Source organism: Aegilops tauschii, chromosome 1 (assembly GCF_002575655.3).
Source record: "Aegilops tauschii subsp. strangulata cultivar AL8/78 chromosome 1, Aet v6.0, whole genome shotgun sequence".
NCBI lineage: Eukaryota > Viridiplantae > Streptophyta > Magnoliopsida > Poales > Poaceae > Aegilops > Aegilops tauschii.
The window spans coordinates 453,531,456-453,552,134 of NC_053035.3; the positions used below are offsets into that span (position 1 = coordinate 453,531,456).

Consider the following 20,679-nt stretch of genomic DNA (forward strand, 5'->3'; position numbering starts at 1 on the left):
GTTATTGTAATAAGATTTCTCTTAGTTGGACGGATGAGCCTCCGGGCTTTCTCGTTTCGAACCTTGTGGATCATGTAATCCCTATTTTCAATCAATAAATCTAATCATGATGGCCTTTCCTAAAAAAAAAATCTTTTACCTTGGCTAAGTAGGGCACGACGGCTAGGAGGCGATCCCCGCGTGTGGTATGTTCTTGTGGCACGGACGCCGCTCCCCGTCGCTTCCGGCCGATCTGTATGTTTTGTCAAGGTTATAGTCTTGCCGGTGAAAATTGGCATGGTCCCTGACTACCCCTGTAGCATCGCCGACATGGCAGCTGTGCTGTTGCTTTCACTTTGGTCTTCCACTCCTCTCTCTATGCTCAGTCGAACCTAGCTCCGGCGCCGTTGAGGAAATAGTGGACGTTCGTTCCAGTAGTATCCAGTGGGATTTGTACAAGAGTCATGTGATGGCTTCCTTTTGGGTCTGGGGGGACGAGTAGGTGGAGAGGCTGGCCAGCCAGCCAAGGCCTCAGCCGTGGCATGAAGAGTCACAGAAACTGCTTCGTGGAGCGTTTATCATTCAACAGGGTGTGGCCGCACCGGATGGGTCTTCCTTCTTCGGCCATAGGTTTGTCTCGGTGACACAACGGCAACATAGTTTATATCAGGATTCAGGATCCCTTGAATGGAATTCACATTGAAAACTTGCTGAAGGATTTCTGTGCTCTGATTGACAGTGTCATCATAAGGTATCGTACAGTAGACAAAGATGCCCACTGTCCTCTAGCCTCTGCCACTCTTCCTTCCTATTGTCATGGTGATATTATCTATTACTTTGGATTGTTCTTAACCTACCTTTTAATTTGATTTCTGTCAGATGTGTGTAGTTAGATTGGAGTGGGTACGTTAATTACTAGGTGTGCATGTTCATGCCCCATAGGTGTTCTTTTCCATTGGTGCTTTCCTCCCATTGATTTTTTTTGCCATGCTCCGTGTATCCTTCAAGTCAGTGGATCCTTTTTTATTCTTGATTCCTGCACACTCGGTTGTTGCACTTAAGTTCTTATTTTAGCTTTTCACTAATCTTTGTTGTTCAGTAATCTAAAAGGAGAACTTCTCGAAGGCAGAAAAATTGTATTTGTTGCCATGATTGGGGATAATGACACATGCAAAATATGGCTGTACGATGAGTAACGGTTTCCACTTGCTTGCATAGTGCAGTATTTTCATAACAATTAATCTTCAAGGTCGGTGAAATTTTCAATTTATACGCATTATTATCTCAACCAACCTGTTTAGCACATTGCACATATTTACCTCAATTTACAGAAAGGCAAGCTAGACAGGTTTTCATCATGGTGTGTTCAAACGTTCTAATATTTATTGGGACAATCATATTATTACATATTAATCGGCTGTAATCCCAGTCAACTTTTAATTGGATAATGTGATTTCTAGGATAACATGTTAGGAATTTAGGTGTAAAAAATAAAGATTGTGAATGACCCATACAATTGTTTATGACCAATTGTCAAATTTTTACATTGTTTTGCTCCATGCGCATCTCTTCAATTGGTATTTTGGAACAAATGTTCCGCAGCAACGCGCGGGGAATTAGCTAGTTTAAAGAAATACATGTAGTCCTCACCTCCATCTAGAAAAAAATTTAAAAAAAATCCTCCCCTCCATCTAGAAAAAGAAGTAAAAAGGAAAAAAAAACACTCATCAACGCGGCCTACCAGCGAGCGCCAGTTTGCGTATCCCTCCATCTAAAAAGAAAAAAAAATATTTTAAAAATTTTCTCACCTTCATCTAAAAATAATATCCTAAAAGCTTTTCACCGCAGCCAACCAGCTTGCGCCACGTGGCATAGCTGGTTGGCCTCCCTTCACGCGTAGCTTAATGAGTTTATTGGTTGTTACTCCTCAATCGCAGCGGCGTGCTCTCTGCCTTGTGTATATTATACACAAGCTTGTATGATCTTGGCTTTTTCTCTGAGGCTTGGCCCAACTAGACCTTAATACGACTACATCCTTACCACATAATATAATGTCAAGACCTTAATTGAGATGTCTTGTACTGTTGAAAGTTTTTAACATAAATCCAAAGCCTTATTTGTAAAAAATACTCAAACTTCCCACTTGCACGGTTGTACCCTAAGAACATCTCCAATAGATGTTGTATTTTACATCATCAAATTATGGTTCGAGTAAAATATACATCATCTAAAAGTGCATCTTTTTTATATCACCAAAGACTTCCAACTTCGATAGATGATGTAAAATAGCTAGTTCTCGGGTAGGCGATGTAAAATACATTAGCCGCACAACAGCTGCTCCACAATTCTGTTGTTTTGGGCGACACCCGCGACAAAGCTAGTGCACATGGAGCAGCAGGCCGGCGACACTGCTGATGAAGATGAAGCAGCAACAGCAGCAGCAACCGCCGTGGTGTCCTTCGTCTTCTTTGCCGGGGATGAAGCCGTGGCGGGGTCGTGCGGTGGTTTTGTCGTGGCTGCCTTCTTCCTCGCCGGCGGTTCCAGTCCGACAATGGCAGCGGGGCGAGGGGCTGCAAATATTTGCGCAATTTGGGGGAGGCATGGTGGTGACGGCGACGCCTGGACCGGCGACAGATGCAGAGGCGACCATCGCCGAAGTGGCTCTGGCGGCCGCGGGGTCGGAGGAGGTGTCCATGGGGACCGGCGGAGGCGGGCGACGGCAGGAGGGTGCTCAGGCATGGCGCGGGAAAGTTCGGCGGGGCAGCTACGCATGCGACCGCTTGGATTTTACTCGAGAGGCACAAGTGATGCAAACAAGCGCCCTATTTTACATTTAGAGCAAATATGAAGTGAACTTTTTTAATCAACATCATCTGTTAAAGCACCGTTTTAGTCCATCCACGATGTAAAATAATTAATTATTTATACATTATCTGTTGGAGATGCTCTAATTACAATCGATGGACTATAACCTCTGGTGGCACCCTGTACCGACTTTTCTGTTGCGGCCGTGCTCACCGGTCTCTCTCCTCTCGAGCCGGCACGGGCCGCACCCTGTACCAAACAAATCAAGCTCCACCGTCCGTTCCCTTCACTTCCACACATCACACACACCTCCGCTGGCCGTCTGCCCGACGACGAATGGCACCGTGCCACGGCCTGCTGCGCGGCGGGGCCCAGGCGGCCAGATAGCCCAATTCGTTTGGCCCTCCTCCTCCGCCCCGCCTTGCCCGCGCGCGGAGCACGAGACGCGTTGACCCCCGGGCACCGCCACCGCCACTCTTCAGCCCCACTCCACTCTCCGCCACTTTCCAGCCCGCCGCCCCAAGCTCCCCCAGCCCACCAGTCGCCCCCGCCTCTTCCTCTTCCTGTTCCTGTTCCCCATGGCGTGCTCGGCGGCGGCGGGCGTCGAGGCGACGGCCCTCCTGTCCCCCCGCTGCCCCGCCCCTTCCCCGCCCGACGGCCGCTCCCGCCGCCGCCTCGCCCTCGCCTCCCGGACGCGCCACCGCAGCCTCAGGTACGTCTCCAGCCCCCTAATTCGGCGGCTTCGCTCGTGAGATGCATACATACTGAAAATCTGAAACCAAGGGGTTGGGGTTCTAATTATTAGCAGCTAGTATTACCTGGTTACCCTTCTCTTGCTCGGTGCGTGTCATGGTCCGTCCGTGTGCGCGAAATGCTATGGCCATGCCTGCTCGGCTCAGCCATTGTGGAGATCACAACTGTGAACGCTCAAATGTGTGCTGGTGCATGCTAGGTGACATTGTCGTGTCTTCGACCATGGTCAGATCCATCGTGTACATGCCGCTGGCATTCCTTATGTCTGGATTCTGCGAGTATGTCAAGGAATCGGAATCTGACTTTTGTTGTCTTGTCCAGGGCGGCCGCGCAGCGTCCTCACAAGAGCACAACCGGCGCCGACCCCCTTAACAACAGGGCAAATCCAAGGAGCGACGAGGCAGCGGTTTCCGCCGAAAAAGAACGGCAAAGGGTATGTGCATCATGCATTTTAGCAATCTACTATATGTTTCCAAATATGTTTGTCGCACGCGGAGTGACGCGACAGTAGATGCCGATTCTTCTTTTCCAGAAAGCAAATCTGGGGCTTGGCTGCCACTGAAAGGCAATAACTTGCTCATATGAATTTCCACCTTGTTTTAACATAGATGCATGAATTTAAATCATTTTCTGAATCTACTACATGCATCACTTGCATCTACTGGCTTCCAAGTGAATTTCTCTTGTAACTCAAGATGGCCAAGATAATCTAATTTTAAGCTATACTGCCAGCCAATCATGGGTCGTATAATGTTCTATTCATATGAGTGAAAACAATCTTTTTTGCTGTCGTAAGGTATTTCCCCTCAAATACTTCCTCATATCATGTGTATTTGTTTGACGGTTCCATAATTAGTGCTGTATTCCGTGTTGCAACACGTTAATTGGGATGTGGAGGCCGTCAAAGTAGAGTTGGGACACTACTATTGTATTGCTCTATATAAACTGATGTATGAGTTAAACCAATGCCCTTGTAAAAATGTAAATAACATTGAAAATGTCATATGCTTATTTTAATATGCACTTTCAATGTACAGCAAAGGTAAACCCTGTAGGTGTAGCAATTACTTGTGAATCATTGGTTACAAGTTACAACTGTTCATCATGAGATAGTTCTATCGTGTTATCGTGTAGGTCCAGTAGTTTATCTGCTAGATCTATCAGGCTGAGAGGTTACTTGGTGTGAACATGTATAAAAAATCAATGTTGCATATATTTTGCCATTTTAAAAAGATCTTAAATTCTGTTTTTGTTAAGCTGAAGCGAAATGCATCATCATTTTATTACTTCAATAATCAATAGTTATTTGATAAAGGTACAAAGTTGGCATTGACATCTATATTTTAAACCAAATGGCAGCCAAGCCCTATTTCTTTGAGAAATACAGCATACAACAGTTAAACAAAGTTAACATTCGATCAATTTTACTCTGAAATATAATCACTTTTAAATTTGCTCATATTAGTTACTGTTGTTACTTTTAAGAGTTTCTAGGTTTTGTGATTTTCCCCACAGAAATACAACGATGGAGATGGCATATCAAACCTTCAGCTGGAAGATTTGGTAGGACTGATACAGAACACCGAGAAGAGTAGGGGATTCCTTCTTTTTGAATATCCGTACAGTTTCCTAAAATGCATAGAGTTGTAAGTATGTGCATAACAAACACTGAATTGCAAATTGATTTTTTTTAGATATACTTCTTTTGAATCAAGCTCGTCTTCAGGCAATGGAACACGCTGATAAAATTCTTAAAGAAAAGGAAGCCTTGCAGAGGAAGATAAACATTTTAGAGACGAGGTTGTCAGAAACAAATGCACAACATAAGCTTTCAAGTGAAGGGAATGTCAGTGACTCTCCACTATTATTGGAGTTTGATGTTCTAAAGGAAGATAATATTCTACTGAAGGAGGACATAGAATTTTTCAAAACAAAGCTTATAGAGATTGCCGAGACAGAGGAGGGCATATTCAAATTGGAGAAAGAGCGTGCTCTTTTAGATGCTTCCCTTAGGGAGCTGGAGTCCAGATTTATAGCTGCCCAAGCAAATATGATGAAACTTGGTCCTAGGGATGCCTGGTGGGAGAAAGTAGAAAAATTGGAAGACTTGCTTGAGACCACAGCAAACCAAGTAGAGCATGCTGCTGTGATATTGGACCACAATCATGATCTGCAGGATAGGCTTGACAATTTAGAGGCATCACTGCAAGCAGCAAATATTTCAAAGTTCTCTTGTTCTCTTGTTGATCTTTTGCAGCAAAAGGTCAAATTGGTAGAAGACCGCTTCCAAGCATGTAACAGCGAAATGCATTCTCAGATTGAACTGTACGAGCATTCAATAGTGGAATTTCATGATACTCTTAGCAAACTAATAGAGGAAAGTGAGAAAAGATCACTGGAGAATTTTACAGGAAACATGCCTTCAGAATTATGGAGCAAAATTTCCCTTCTAATTGATGGATGGTTACTGGAGAAGAAAATAGCTTACAATGACGCAAGTATGTTACGAGAAATGGTTCGGAAAAGGGACAGTCGCCTTCGGGAAGCGTACTTGTCATACAGAGGTACCGAAAACAGGGATGTTATGGACAGTTTTCTTAAGATGGCATTACCAGGAACCAGGTACACTTTCTTCTTTGCTAAAATGTTTATGGGAATCAGTTGGTCTGTAATCTGTATTGATTAATGCAGTTCTGGTTTGCACATCGCCCACATAGCAGCAGAGATGGCTCCTGTCGCAAAGGTGGGTTTTAGTATTAATACAGCCTTTCATACGTGCATTTGAAATCTTCTACACCCTCTGTTCCTAAATGTAAGACGTTTTGGCAGTTTAAACCAAAACGTCTTACACTTAGGAACAGAGGGTGTATTTGATATTTGGACAAGTCACTGCGTAGTATAACTACTATTTAGGGACGCTTAGAGAGAACATTGTTTTTAAGTACTAATATTCTGTAAATTAACAAAGTATTAAGTTTTCCAGCGTTTCACATAAATTCGAGCCTATCCACATAGCTTACATGTAAACAGTGAAGCACTATTTTAAGATATTATGGTTCTCCTCAGTTGTGCTCAGTTAGGCCATGATGATCCAAGGGCTAATTCAAACAGAGGTAAAACTGACAATGTTGAATGTGTGCTCTCATGCTTTTCTGTAAATGGATGTAGCCTTTTACTGTTAAAAAAACTGTATGGATGCCCTTTTTTAGCTTATAAATTTTGATTGTGGAGTCATGAATAGTGAATAAAGCTTGGTTGTACCAAAGGTGGTGAAATATCGACTTTCATGTTTCAACAAAGTTACAATCTGCAAAAAATTGTCTAAAAGCTACAGATATCTGTCTGTCGATTATATGCATACAAGTTGTAGATTGATGTCCTCCAAGTGCTTATATTTTAAGTTGTTTCTTGAGAAATTTATCGAACTACTGATGCTGATGCAATGGCTAGTTCATTTGGATTCTGATTTTTTGTCCATTCTGATTAATTTGATTTCTATTAGCCATCTGTAATATTTCTTATATGCTTGTTTAGGTTGGTGGCCTGGCAGATGTGATATCTGGTCTTGGGAAGGCACTTCAGAAAAAAGGGCATCTAGTAGAGATTATTCTTCCCAAATACGACTGCATGCAGGTTGACCAAGTTAGCAATCTAAAGGTATTGTTGCAATGCTGCTTAACGATGTTTCGGTGGGTTCTTCTGTTAGGGTAAGATTGATATCATGTGATTGTGCAGGTTTTAGATGTTCTTGTGCAGTCCTACTTTGAAGGAAATATGTTCAACAACAAAATCTGGACCGGGACTGTTGAAGGTTACAAGCAACTCTCAGTTGTATCACTGTATAAAATTTAAATCTGCATTGACCTAATTAAATTAGCATATGCAGGCCTACCCGTGTACTTTATTGAGCCACAGCATCCAGCGATGTTCTTTTCGAGGGCTCAGTACTATGGAGAGCATGATGACTTCAAACGTTTTGCATACTTCAGCCGTGCGGCACTAGAATTACTTTACCAATCTGGGAAGAAAGTTGATATAATCCACTGCCATGACTGGCAAACTGCATTTGTTGTAAGCGCCAAAGATCATTTGGCAGCATTGACTCTGCCTACTGAACATTGATCTGTTTTCTTGGTTAATTTACAAAGTTGATTGCACCAAGTTACCCTTTTACATTTAAACTCCAGGCACCTCTTTATTGGGATGTATATGCAAATCTAGGCTTCAACTCAGCTAGAATTTGCTTCACCTGTCATAATTTTGAATATCAAGGAACTGCTCCAGCTCGTGATTTAGCATGGTGTGGCCTTGATGTTGAGCACCTAGACAGACCAGACAGGATGCGGGACAATTCACATGGAAGAATAAATGCTGTTAAGGTATCAGTTATGGCAAAATGTAGCAATATATTTTGGAACTCAAACTAATAGCTATGGTATCAAATATGCTGATCTGGATTCATATTATTCAGGGCGCAATTGTGTATTCAAACATCGTAACCACTGTCTCGCCAACATATGCACTAGAGGTTCGCTCAGAGGTAATATTTCTTATGATTTTTATGGACGTAGACTTTTTTGGCTACTTTTTAATCGTCCTTCATAGTCTCACTAGTAGCCTTCAACTTATAAGATTCATCTGCGAAAGTAGATAATTTCAAAGCATGTTGCTCAAAATGGCTATTTTGGAGGCAACCATTTCTGGAAGATGGCAGCAAGAAATTGCACAAGCTGTAGGAAACAAACATGCATATTGCTGTTACCTTTGTTTGATCACTACTGCTAGACATATTCATGTTTCTACATGGATTGGGCACTAAAGAGATGCTACATGAAGTTTAAATACTTGAGAATACCCTAAATCAAGATATATTGACATGCATATCCATATAGGGCTCTAATGGTCATAGTGTTTCTAGTTACCATTAGTTTAACGTGTCTTAATCTGCCTCTCAACTGCAATTTCATTTTAATAGTTTCAATTTGCAAGTAAATCGTTTCCATTTCTTTTGTGTGCTGATAATGCTCTTATGGTTCCCAGGGTGGGCGTGGACTCCAAGATACACTTAAAGTACATTCCAGGAAATTTCTTGGGATACTTAATGGAATCGACACAGATACATGGAACCCTTCCACAGATAGGTATCTCAAGGTCCAGTACAATGCTAAGGATCTCCAGGGAAAGGCAGCCAACAAAGCAGCCCTCAGAGAGCAACTAAACCTGGCTTCTGCATATCCTTCACAACCACTGGTACGATTATCAATGCTGTTAAGCTCAGTTCCCAATTACTGGTAAACTGGATATATGAAGGTTCACCCTGTGCTTGAATTTGAACATTTTCCATCTCTTTATTCTCGTCAATTTTCTTCGTGGAGTAGTCTGTTAGCTATATGGTTCTATTGTTTGTCATTACATTTATCGGGGCATGGCCCATGTAGTCTGAAATGAATTACAGCAGTTCTGTTTTTCGATTGTTTTGTTCAGTTAGCTAGTATCATTTTCTGATCCCCTGCTGTATGTATTCACCTCCTTCCATTTGTCTTGGAACTTGATATTGAATGTTAAACTAAATAACTGAAATTTTCTCAAGCAGGTTGGTTGCATTACCAGGCTAGTTGCTCAGAAGGGTGTACATCTTATCAGGCATGCAATATACAAAACAGCTGAATTAGGAGGACAATTTGTCCTTCTGGGTTCAAGTCCAGTACCAGAAATTCAGGTGCGTTTATGTCATAGTATATACCTGTGCAGATATTTTGATCAGACATGAATCTCCAAAGTAACAGAAGAAAACCACACATCAGTACCTCATGAACAGTTTATTTATGACCGAAGGAACATGAGTCTGAAATAGTGTATTTTTGTCTGTGTTTTATATTAAGCACCTTTTTTTTGCCTATTTCTGGAACAGTGAACATACTTGCTTCTTGTTTTGTGTACAGAGAGAGTTTGAAGGTATTGCAGACCATTTTCAGAATAACAACAATATCCGGCTGATTTTGAAGTATGATGATGCGCTATCTCATTGCATATATGCTGCGTCTGACATGTTCATTGTCCCCTCTATATTTGAGCCATGTGGCCTCACTCAGGTGTGGCTTCTTTCCATACTTTGATGATAAATGCATATCACGTATAGTTTATACTAGGCACACATGTAGGAAGCCGACATCGTTCAGTATGATGCGTAATTTGTATCACTTGCTGAAATATATGCTTCAGTTGCCGTGATCATTTGGCACTTCCCTAGAAGTAATTAAACAAGTGCAAGTCTGACCTCTTTTGCTCCTATCTGATATTTGATGTGCGGCCTTCTGATGCGCAATTTTGACATGCTTTCTTATGCTTAGATGATAGCCATGAGATATGGTTCTGTGCCGATTGTTCGGAAAACTGGTGGGCTGAACGACAGGTAAATATTGAACCAACCAAGTGTTCCTCCAAACATAGTCGTCACATCCAATCAAAGCAAGAAGTGTAATGGCATGATTTGTGGTTTCAGTGTCTTTGACTTCGACGACGAAACAATACCCATGGAGGTGCGGAACGGCTTTACATTTGTCAAGGCCGACGAGCAGGTAGGTCCTGTTTGCGCGCACAGCCCGAGAAGGGGAAAATCGTAGTCGATGGTTTCTGGCGGGCAAAACACAACTCATCTGGATGTTTCATTTTGGCAGGGCCTAAGCAGCGCGATGGAAAGGGCGTTCAACTGCTACACGAGGAAGCCCGAGGTGTGGAAACAGCTTGTGCAGAAAGACATGACGATCGATTTCAGCTGGGACACCTCGGCTTCGCAATATGAAGACATCTACCAGAAGGCGGTGGCTCGAGCGAGGGCGGTGGCGTGAGCACACACACACGCTAGTTGGTTCCCTGATGCCTCTCTCCCGGGCCCTGCCCTCATGATGCAAACGGCACTAGACGAAATCGGGGAATCATGAAAACAGAGTCATATAGGAAGCTCCATGCTCTCAGCACGCATCTCCGGTAAGGGCGCGACGGTGTGTCGTTGGTTATATCGCTGTTTCTTGAAGGAAGGCAGAACGCGAGCGAAAAATAGAGTAGCTACTGTGAACTGTCAAGATCTTAGTACGTGCACTGTTGTTGGCATAATATTGGTGTAAATTGTAGTGGGCTGTATATTTTCTTGAGGGGTTGCAACGGAGCTGTGTATGTGCAGTGCAGGCTGCAGAGTCGTATGTATTATGCAGAAATCTTTATGGTCCGTGAGATGGGAGGAGCGAGAATTTCAGACACCTGGACCGTAAGCATCTGTTAGAAAATACGTTGACTTTCTTTTCTTTGCAAAAAGATATTAAAAAAATCCTTGAAAACGTTACAGCATTTTCTGGCCATTAACTCGCCACTATTCCACTGATTTTTTTCCCTAAAGAAGTTGTCAGTGGCAGATGGAGCCAGTGGCTGGGCTCCTTCCCATGGGCCCGTTAGGCGGAGAGGCTCAAGGCTCTAGCGAAAGTGATGATGGTGCTTGAGGGTGTTTTTCTCTTTCTTTGAGGCATTGTCGAAGAGTGATTCCTCTGTTGGGTTGTATCGGTAGGGGCGTAGGGCAGGGCACGGCTCCAAACCAAACAGCCCCTAGTCTTCAAGGGAGTGATGATGGGGCTTGAGGGTGTTTTTCTCTTTTTTTTTAGGCATTGTCGAAGAGTGATTCCTCTCTGTTGGGTTGTGTCTGCTCGGAGCCGTGGATGTCATGGCGGCTTTTTTTGTGTGGCCGGACTCTTCCTCAAGGTTTGGCAGGATAGTTGTTTGTAGCTTTTGGCGGAAGGTTGGTCTTCAACAGGGTCAATATTGATGACGACAATGTTTGCTGACGCCATCTTTCTCCTTGGAGGCGTTTTCAAAAGATTTTGCTCACTACTCCCCGGTCGGCGATCATGTTGGTGGTGATCTAGGTAGATGTTTCTCTTTCTCCTTCTTGGGTTTTTGCCTTAGTTTTCCTCATAAAAATCGGCCCACTTCGTATTTATTTGCATTTTCTCCATCTATCTATATGAAATCGGCATTTATTTGCATTTTCTCCATCTATCTGTATGAAATCAGCATCGGCAGGACGCCTACCTTGGATCATAACAAAAAAGTTGCCCACTTTAAAAACAAACTTTGTCCGAATACTCAGTACACAAATGTTGTTCTAGTGCGATCGTAACTAGGTAACTAACGCATTCCAGTATGTAATGCACAACGAACTTAGCGAATCTCGCAGAGAGTGGGGTGGGGTATTTGCAACAAGATGATGTCTTGGCATTTCTTCACCCGTCGATCGGCAGCCAGATTTTTTTTTTCTTTAGAAACACAATGCAGACGCAGACGCTCACAACACGCGCACACACCTTCTACGAGAGCACCCATGTCAAGTTTAGGACTTGAACCTGGATGGGGAACCTAGTCGTCTAGGCTAGCCATATTGATGTTGTACTCAGGTTTCCCCGTCGGCGTCTCCTTGGGCCCCAGGCGGCAGCGGAAGGTCCGGAACATGGGGTCGTTGGGGCACACCGGCAGCTGCTGTTGCAGGATGTCCTGGGGCTCGAGCACCGGCGCCGGAGGGGGCGCCGGAGGGACCGAGTTTCTGTCAGCCAGCTGGAGCAAGCCGCCGGGTTCGGCGGGGTTGATCGTGAAGGGAAGGTCCTTTCTTTCGTAGTTGGAGCATGGGCTCCCTGAAATCCATCCGCCAAAGAGATCGAGTCAGACTATATATTTCATTCATTGTGCGTCAGGAAGAAGAAGATTTAACCAAGCGTCCATGCTGTCCATCAAGCAAAGCAGATACTGCTACTTACTGAAGTATGAAGCTGCAGTGGCAGGGAACTCGGTCACGATCCCATCGGCGCCCACCGACAACGTGTCCGTGGCGATCTCCACCAAGGGGTCGGCCCAGTAGTCGAACGCGAGGTTCATGAACTCATTCTTGAGGACGCCGACATACACGTGCAAATTGCCCGCATGCAGCCTGTCGACCAAGGAATTGGTGAACCCCTCCAGGAAGAAGCCGTTGACGCGCGCGGCAGAGCTGCGCCTGAGCTTCACCGCGTTTGCAAACTCTAATATCTCATCCACCGAAGGCTTGGAGGCGTCGCTTATGTCGAACTCGATCGTCAGCACCCGCTGGAACTTGGGGAACGTCTTGAACGCCGCAAGCACCGGGGCGTCCTCTGACTGTATGAGCACGCGCTGCTTACAGGTCTCCTTGTCATACCCGGACTTGACAAGCGCTTTGGAGACCGCATCCACCACGTCAAGGCTTCTGGCTATAAGGTACGTAGCATGCTGCACTCGGTAGGTACAAGACCTCTCTTGATCAGTTGGACAGAATAACAACATAGGTAACAGGAGCGAGCGAGAATGAATCATGTCAAAAGTAGGATGCTATATATGCTGTCTACCTCTATGCCGATCAGTATGCCAGTGATGTTGCTGGCTTTTGCAAAATCAAGGAACTCAGCCAGTGTCATAAATTTGCCAGCGTTCTTCGCCGCAGGATTTCTCTCCAGGCGTGCGTCTGCGAATGGACCGACAAGGTTGGCTGCTCCGGTGAACAAAAAACATGTGACATCAATGTTAGTGTATGCAAATCTTTGGCAGAACAAAATAAGGAGTATGTCTTGCTTCGCACGTTTTAAGGTTTGGATCTCGCTCCATAAGAGATCAAACGAGAAAATGCCCGACTTGTTCTGTATCTCATTGACAGTTGTCATTTTTTCCAAGAAAGTTGTGGCTGCTGTCGTGCTGCTGTTGAGATCTGTAGAGCCCAGGCAGAAGGCGACCCCGTCTTTCGACATCCGGACCCAGCAATCTATTATGTCCGCGCCATCTTTCACCGCTTGTTGGTAGGCAAGGTCCGTGCTGTCTGAGAAGACGCCACTCGCACCATTGTGGGTTATGATCAGTGGCCTGGTGTTTTCTCCTCCTCCTGCTTGAGTGGAGGGATCAGTATATTGTGTTACAAGATGATGATAAGTTAGCAAAGCAACACCATGGATCAAGAGAAGATTGCCAGCTTACCTGGAGGAGCTCCAGCTTTAGCAATAGGAAAAACAAATGCATTGCCCTTGGTATGTGCCATGCACACTGCAATTAAAGGATCCTCATGAAGATGTTGTCAAGGAATCAAAAACGAAGAGCTAAATTGTACGGGTACGTTCCTATCATGTATAAAGTAACATTTCAAAATTTTCATCAACATCCATTTCAGCTATAGCTTCTTCCAGCATGGCACACATGTTTCTTTGTTCTTACCTATGGCTCCTGATGCGGTAGGTGGATTGTCTGTTAAAACGCCGTCGACCGAGAAGTCTGAATTATCTATGTACTGCAAGATTTCCGCGCTGGGATCATAGCTGTAGTTGTAACTCATACAGGGATCATCATTGGCAAATCCAGATGCGTACACTTCCAGCCCTAGGGCATGTGCATCTTTGACCAAACTGGTAGACGGCTCCAAGTACATATCCTTGTTCTGTGGCCAAATAAATTGCTTGGGAACAAGAATCCCCGATGCAAAGGCCTTGATAGCTTTCAGGTCTTTCAGAAGTTCTCCATATGTTCTCTTTGTCGTAGGCTCAACAAGGTCTTCACGGAGAAACCGGAAAATCAACTTTATATCGCTTCTGACCTTTCCACTGAGACTTTTTAAGAATGCAAATTCTGGTGAGGAGACGCGGGTGACAGGAAATTCTTTTGGTAGTCCCAATATGTAATCTTCGCCACTTAATCCGTGCTCCAGAAAAAACGAGTTGTACTAAAGAAAATATGAACTTCTATTAGATAGAGAACATGGTACAGTACAAAGAGATCCTTGGTGAATCTTTGAATGTTAGTGAAACCACATCTACCTCTATGTTGACCCAAATTACATGAAGCTCGCCTTTTTGAGCCAAGACGCTTTGAACCACATTGTCAAGCGACAACAGTTCCTGTGTTCTGTCAAATGTATTTGAGCGAGACAAAACATTCTGAAGCACTGAGGGATAATCAAACCACGTGACAAGTCAATACTTTGCAACAGGAAGAAAGAAGAAGAATTAAAAACAGAACCTAAATGGAAAATCAGAAATGACTTCAAAGGATCAACCATTTGGAAGAAAAAAAAATTCAAGGATCCATTTGAACCTTATTCACTCCAAATATGAAAAAATATATGTGATTTTAACACGTTTGCAATTGCTAACTTGATCATGGAGCATGGATAAAGTACTTTGATTTTACGGTTACGATTTTCAAGATAACCAAGATTATTTTTTCTGCTTACATAGGACTCTATGTAGCTCCTCTGATTTGAAATCCAGAGAAAACCATCCTTGAACATCTCGTCCATTCACTTGATAAGTCGAGCCCCTGTCAGCGAACATCTCAGCAATATTTGACGAATTGTCAAGTCTCAAGCTGCCATGGCAGAAGCCCACACCATCGCTGGAGAATTGCAGGTCGCAGAACAGAACCACCTCACACAAGCTACCTCCCATTGCCATGCTGTATGCAAGCTGGCTTGACTCAGGCACTACTCCAGACAACCCCCCACGAGCAATGACTAGAGGACGATGACCTGTAGGACAGTACTAGAAAGATTAGCAGCACGACAGACAAACCATAATGTAGGCTGAAAGAACATACTTTCTAGCTCACATTCTTCTATACAAAATACGCGCTTTTCATTTGTCGCATGCTAAACAAAAAAAAATCCCAATTCATAACTCAGCAATGGGCTAGATGCTTACCACTCAGAGTCAGCCATCCCGGTACTGGAGGATCAGGAGCAGCCTTGGTTCCATGAAGAATTAGGAGGATCAAGAAAACGAGAGGATATCTTGCTCCCATTCGGGTTAGAGACGAGCACCCTGCTGCATCACACAAATTTCACAACAGATGCAACATACGTAAGTACCATGCGTTCACAAGAGATGCAAGATAGACAAATCTGTGTCTCTTGACGAATCAATTCAGACAATAATCACAGAGGCGCAAGCAAAACAGTTGCAGAATTAAGGGAAAGGACGACAGCATCTCACCAGACCTTGTGGGGAAATTCAGGCTTCAAATGTGCTAGCGCGACGGAGTGGGTTTGGGGAAAGGGATCTAGCACCCACAAAACTAGAGGAACTAAATTGTGGATAGGAGGCAGGCAAGGCATGCATGCAAGGTCTCTAAATCAGACTGTGGAGAGGAGGCAAAGGAGGAGGCAGAAGACGAGGCGAAAGGCTTCTAAAAATAGGGGCCTCCCGGACGATGGACAGGGTTTTGACATGGCATGGATGATCATCTCTCACTCACTTGTATGGCGAGTCTCTGCTCCACCTCAACAGCCAGAAAAACCTCCCCTTATATATATAAAAATGTAAAAGGGAAAGAAACAGAGAGATGGTTTTCTTTTCGTGCCATTGCTGGAGTCAGAGGAACTCCATCCAAGGACCTTAGACTAATATCCTGGACGTGTTCGGTGCCTTCTCTACGCTCCCTTGCTGAATCTACATGCATATGTTCAGAATTCAGATAAATTACATGGGACCAGAGGCAACATATATGAGATGAAAATTGCACAATGCAGTGGTTAATTCAAGAAATCTAGCAAAATTTACAGAAATAATTGGTCATGAGAACATAAAAGGCCAGCATTGGATCTGAGGCTTTGACCTCTGTATGCTTTTTCCCATTTCCCCAATTAGAGACGGCCGCGAAATCTCACCACGAACGGAACGGACTACGGAGGCTGTGCGCAGGAGACGGGTCGAGCACGACGGAGGGGAGGAATAACGACGAGGATATAGAGTTTTCTCCGACGGAAGTAATGGATGGACGGGGAGGCGGCGGCGCTACGGAGCCCTGCATGCCCTAGGCGCCGAGAGGAGGAGCGCGGGGAGACGGCGGCCCTCGCCATCCGCCGCGCGCCGGTGGGAGCGGCGGGGATGGGTGGTGGAAGTGGCTGGAGTTAGAGGGAGAAGGCGGCACGGCGCCATTGGATTCCGGCCGCCGGCAGACGGGACGAAGGCGAGGCGGCTGCTGAGCGGCGGAGCGTGCATCGAGTACAATGAAAACCAGCCGGGTTAATATTATTTTTAAAATGATGAAAACCGATGGATTTCTTGAACCGGAAATCCACATATACAATGAAAATCCGAATTGACAAATAGGAGTAAATGATATGATAAAAGATCATATTATATTTATCTAATATGAAGTATATATTTTTTTGAAATGGAGGGAGCATTTTTAGGTGTCGTGCATAGAGAGAAAGGCGACCAGGGAGTGAAGCCGCGTTTCCACTCCTCCCGTCGGAGGGGGCGTGGATCCCTGCTTCCTCCCGTCGCTCCGGCAGCGTGGGGAGGTGGGGATCTCGTTCTTCTCATCACATTGTGTAGATAAGGTTAGCTTAGTCCCCGACGCCGTTGATTGGAAGGGATCGACATCGTCTAGGGTAAATTATCCAACACCTCCCTTCAGATCGGTGTTGCTTCAGGCGGCGCTGAGATGAGAGTGGCATGTCCTCCTGTCAATCCGCGGATCCGGCGGTTTGTATGCTCCTGCGATGGCTGACGTCTTGGTGTTGGCTGCTGTTCTCCAGTTCTGGGCCCTCTCAGGCGCTTCGTGGTTGCTCTAGTCTGTGATTTGTCGGTGGCAGCAGCAAATCGGGTGCAACCGGTGAAGCTCGATTTTGCTCCACATGGATCCATGGATCCCACGAGTTTGTGTTCTCTGATTTCTTCAGATATTTGTACGGTGTCGACTTCAACGACTTAAGCTCATGCTCGAGCATGTTGGTCCTCAGGACTGTAGCACGGAGACTTCCCATCCGTGTTTACAAATAAAGTTTGGTCGACCGAGTCTGGGGAGCAACGATGGCGGCGCGTCTGCGGCTCGTGATGGAGCTTCGAGCTGATGTGCATCTCAGGGACATCCTTGTAATTTTCTATTTATGTGAGGTGCTTTGTGTTGATGTTTATTCTCTATAATAGATCTGATGCTTATTCGCAAAAACGGAGGGAGCATTTTTGTTTGTAAGTACGGGCTGATAACGAGATGTTCGGCTCTTGTTATCCTAATGAGACAAAATTTAAACTCAATTTGGATCATTAAAAAGCTTATGAGCGCTCGCGAACGCTGGTTACCGCACCTCATACGTCCAACACTAGTGCCATCGTGCCATGAGTGTGTTTCATGACGACAACTCGCCTAATCAGCTTTGCAACTATTCAACTGCGAGGCATACCAACACAAGATTGGTGTCGTGTGATGCGGGCTAGCCAATTGTAATCAAATGGTCTAGACTCGAGCTATTAAGATACTCTCTTCGTCTTAAATTAAGTGTCACAAATTTAGTATAAAAAAAATTAACAAGCTACTCATGAATCTCAATTGCTAGGAACTTTAGATAAGCTGAAAACAAAGACAGACTCGACAAGTAGAAGCGAGCCGACTGAACGAGCGCTCCTTAAAACTCGTGATGCTTCGAGCTATATGTCCACTCGTGTTTGTAAATATCTACGTGCAACAACTTGTTACTTGTGCGATTTTTGAGTCTAGTTTTCTTTATAAATTGGGCCACTCTATTAGTTTTTGATCCTACTATTTCCCTTATAAACTGGATCAACTCTTTTCTTCTATAATGCAATGCTAGAACACCTGGCCACCTGACGAGGTTCCATAAAAAAATAACTCGTTACTTGTTTTCACCGGGGACCTGAGCTTTGAGTTCCTTATCAAGCACATGCATGCTGATTGGATGAACGTAAATTTCAGCGACCGACAACAGTAAAAAGGAGCTCGAAACCAAACCAATATCATCACAGTTATCTACTGCACCTAGTGTATGCACCACTCTATATATTGATCTTTGCAACAATATGTGACTTTTTTGCTCCTAGGTGCATATGCATCCATTGTCGAAAACACACATTTTGAAAAGTTGAAAAATTCGGAACAAAAATCCCGCGTGTATATCCGGATATTTTATGTCCGTTCACAAGGTTTCGGTGAAAAACGACGTTTTTTGTGGCTTGTGTAAAAAAGATAAAGAAATGCCTCGTGAATAGTTAGAATGAAGCATCAGAAATTGTCTTTTTTACACAAGCCACAAAAAACGTCGTTTTTCACCGAAACCTTGTGAACGGACATAAAATGTCCGGATATACACGCGGTATTTTTGTTCCGAATTTTTCAACTTTTCGAAATGTGTATTTCGACAATGGGTGCATATGCACGTAGGAGCAAAAGGGAATATCCGATGCTGGTACCTCCTACTGTAATCTCTAAACGTAGGTATGATCCCGGTTCCAGGTCTGGTGTGTTGTGCTTTGAATTAGTTGCAACCTCTAGCTAGCTCTACTATATACGGGCTCTTGAATTTTGTGGTAGATGAACTAGCTAGTAGGCAGATGACCTTGCTAGCACTGTAGATGTATAGCAGCAGAGGTGATCACGTACGATTTTCTTATTTGTCTCCTGTTTCACCCGATCTGGGGACTGGGGTACTATCTTTAATGCTGTGCTGCACGCTTAGTGGTAGCTTGAACAAAGGTATTTTGCATGATTTAAAGTCCATCCCAGAGAAATTGTTAAAATTTCACCCGACTCAAAAGGCCTCCTCAAAACCCCTTCTTGTAGTAGGACATTTTTTTTGAGAATCAACCGGGGGCGGGGGGGGGGGGGGGGGGGGGGGGGGGGGTTCCCCACCTGAATATATTGCTCAAAACGGTTGTAGAGACAGCAGGTCCAGATTACATAGGCACGATGCATCGTGCAGAGAGGTAGGAACGCCACGAGGAAACGTCCTCCTTGTCCCCCGTATCAACAAGACGGTGTGACCAGAGATCCAAGTCCGATAGAATGTTCCTAGTTGTTATTACAGAACATTGATCGACATTCTTAAAGAGCATGTCATTTCGCGCTGCCCAAATATTTGAGAGTAGCGCGAGGAGGACTAGGGGCCATGCATTTTTGGGCAGGTGTTGAGGTAGTGGAGCATCCCAAAGTTCATTAAGGTCAGCTTCGTGTGGCAGAACACCCATTCGTTGCCAAATTCTGTTGGCAAGGGGGCATGTGATGAAGAGGTGAGTGGAGTCTTCGGGTAGCATAGCACACCGTGTGCATAAGTCGGAGGAGATTATATTCTTGTGGGCAAGATTGACGGCGGTGCTTAGGCGATCTTTGAAAAGAAGCCAAGCGAAGATTTTTGTCTTACGAGGAGCCTTGGTGTTCCAGATGAGTGGAGCATTGAGGTCCGTTTCTGGCCTAGCCATGATGGTGCCGTAGGCCTGCTTGGTGGAGAAGGCATGACCCCGAAGGAAGAACCGTTGATCTTCTTCTAGCGACGGCACGAAGTCCTGCAAAACAGCCAAAAGCGAAACCAGCTCTGTTTCTGCTGTGAGAGAGAGACGATTACGGAGGTTTGTTTCAATGCCGAAACGCAAGATGTTAGCCACTTTTACCAGCTTTTGTGTTGAGTGTGAGAAGAGGTGTGGGTAGGTGGTAGCTAGGGGTTTTGGGGTGAGCCAGGTATCTAACCAGAAATATGTATGTGTTCCACTGTTTGTCAAAACGAAGGAGATTGATTGTAGGGTTGGGATTTGTTGCGAAATCGTGTGGCATAGAAAGGATGTTTGGGTTCCCGAAGAAACTAGGGCATTGGGATGTTGTAGTTCTAGCCAGCCTAGCCATGGTGATTCTGTGGATGATAGAGCTTTGATAGCAAACTTCATTAGTAGACAGTTATTTTGAACCAGTAGGTTCTTCAGCCCTAAACCACCGAATTTTTTTGGCGTACACACATTTTTCCACGCAATCAGGCATTTAGCTCCCGAGCAAGCGTCCTCACCAGCCCAAAAAAAAGATCTTCTCAGGGAATCAATAAGCTTTAGGGTTTTCTTGGGGACTCGAAAGACAGACATAAAGTACGTAAGAATGGAGTCGAGGACTGCGGAGATGAGTATGAGGCGATCACCCCTGTCTAGTAGCTTTGCTCGCCAGCCGGTGAGAAGTTTGCGAGTACGTTCAATCAGCGGGGCGAATGCATTGGATGGTGGCTTGGTCGGGGCGAGGGGGAGGCCGAGGTAGGTTTGAGGAAGGGAGGCACGCGTGCAATCCATGGCAAGGGCAATGCTGGCAGCTAGGGTTCCATTTGTATGCAGGGTTGCT

The 20,679-nt window shown here is 44.7% G+C and overlaps 2 protein-coding genes across 12 annotated transcripts; one reads left to right on the top strand and one right to left on the bottom strand.

Moving 5' to 3' along the window:
• The first annotated feature begins 3,035 nt into the window (after positions 1–3,035).
• Positions 3,036–10,793, top strand: LOC109787542 (probable starch synthase 4, chloroplastic/amyloplastic). 3 transcript variants are annotated; one of them, XM_020346085.4, is made up of 16 exons: positions 3,036–3,496; positions 3,859–3,970; positions 5,053–5,128; positions 5,232–6,159; positions 6,229–6,280; positions 7,072–7,194; positions 7,273–7,348; positions 7,424–7,608; positions 7,725–7,916; positions 8,009–8,077; positions 8,578–8,787; positions 9,131–9,256; positions 9,480–9,629; positions 9,888–9,949; positions 10,040–10,115; positions 10,215–10,793. In XM_020346085.4, exons 1-16 carry the CDS (start codon positions 3,363–3,365, stop codon positions 10,383–10,385), a joined length of 2,742 nt encoding a protein of 913 aa, XP_020201674.1. In that variant the 5' UTR covers positions 3,036–3,362; the 3' UTR covers positions 10,386–10,793. The 3 variants fall into 3 exon arrangements, with proteins under 3 accessions (XP_020201674.1, XP_020201675.1, XP_073356859.1); XM_020346086.4 differs by having other exon boundaries at positions 3,148–3,496; positions 5,053–5,183; positions 5,264–6,159; XM_073500758.1 differs by having other exon boundaries at positions 3,208–3,762.
• An 832-nt stretch (positions 10,794–11,625) lies between these two features.
• Positions 11,626–16,600, bottom strand: LOC109787541 (glycerophosphodiester phosphodiesterase GDPDL7). Of its 9 annotated transcripts, none has more exons than XM_073500760.1 (11): positions 16,235–16,600; positions 15,566–16,016; positions 15,270–15,389; positions 14,804–15,097; positions 14,388–14,515; positions 13,792–14,293; positions 13,558–13,623; positions 13,169–13,465; positions 12,939–13,078; positions 12,336–12,822; positions 11,626–12,212 (listed from the first exon to the last, which is right to left on the bottom strand). In XM_073500760.1, exons 3-11 carry the CDS (start codon positions 15,367–15,369, stop codon positions 11,941–11,943), a joined length of 2,286 nt encoding a protein of 761 aa, XP_073356861.1. In that variant the 5' UTR covers positions 15,370–15,389; positions 15,566–16,016; positions 16,235–16,600; the 3' UTR covers positions 11,626–11,940. The 9 variants fall into 9 exon arrangements, with proteins under 9 accessions (XP_073356861.1, XP_073356864.1, XP_073356866.1 ...); XM_073500763.1 differs by having other exon boundaries at positions 15,270–15,392; positions 16,235–16,578; XM_073500765.1 differs by having other exon boundaries at positions 15,561–16,016; positions 16,235–16,569.
• Between the last annotated feature and the right edge of the window lie 4,079 nt (positions 16,601–20,679).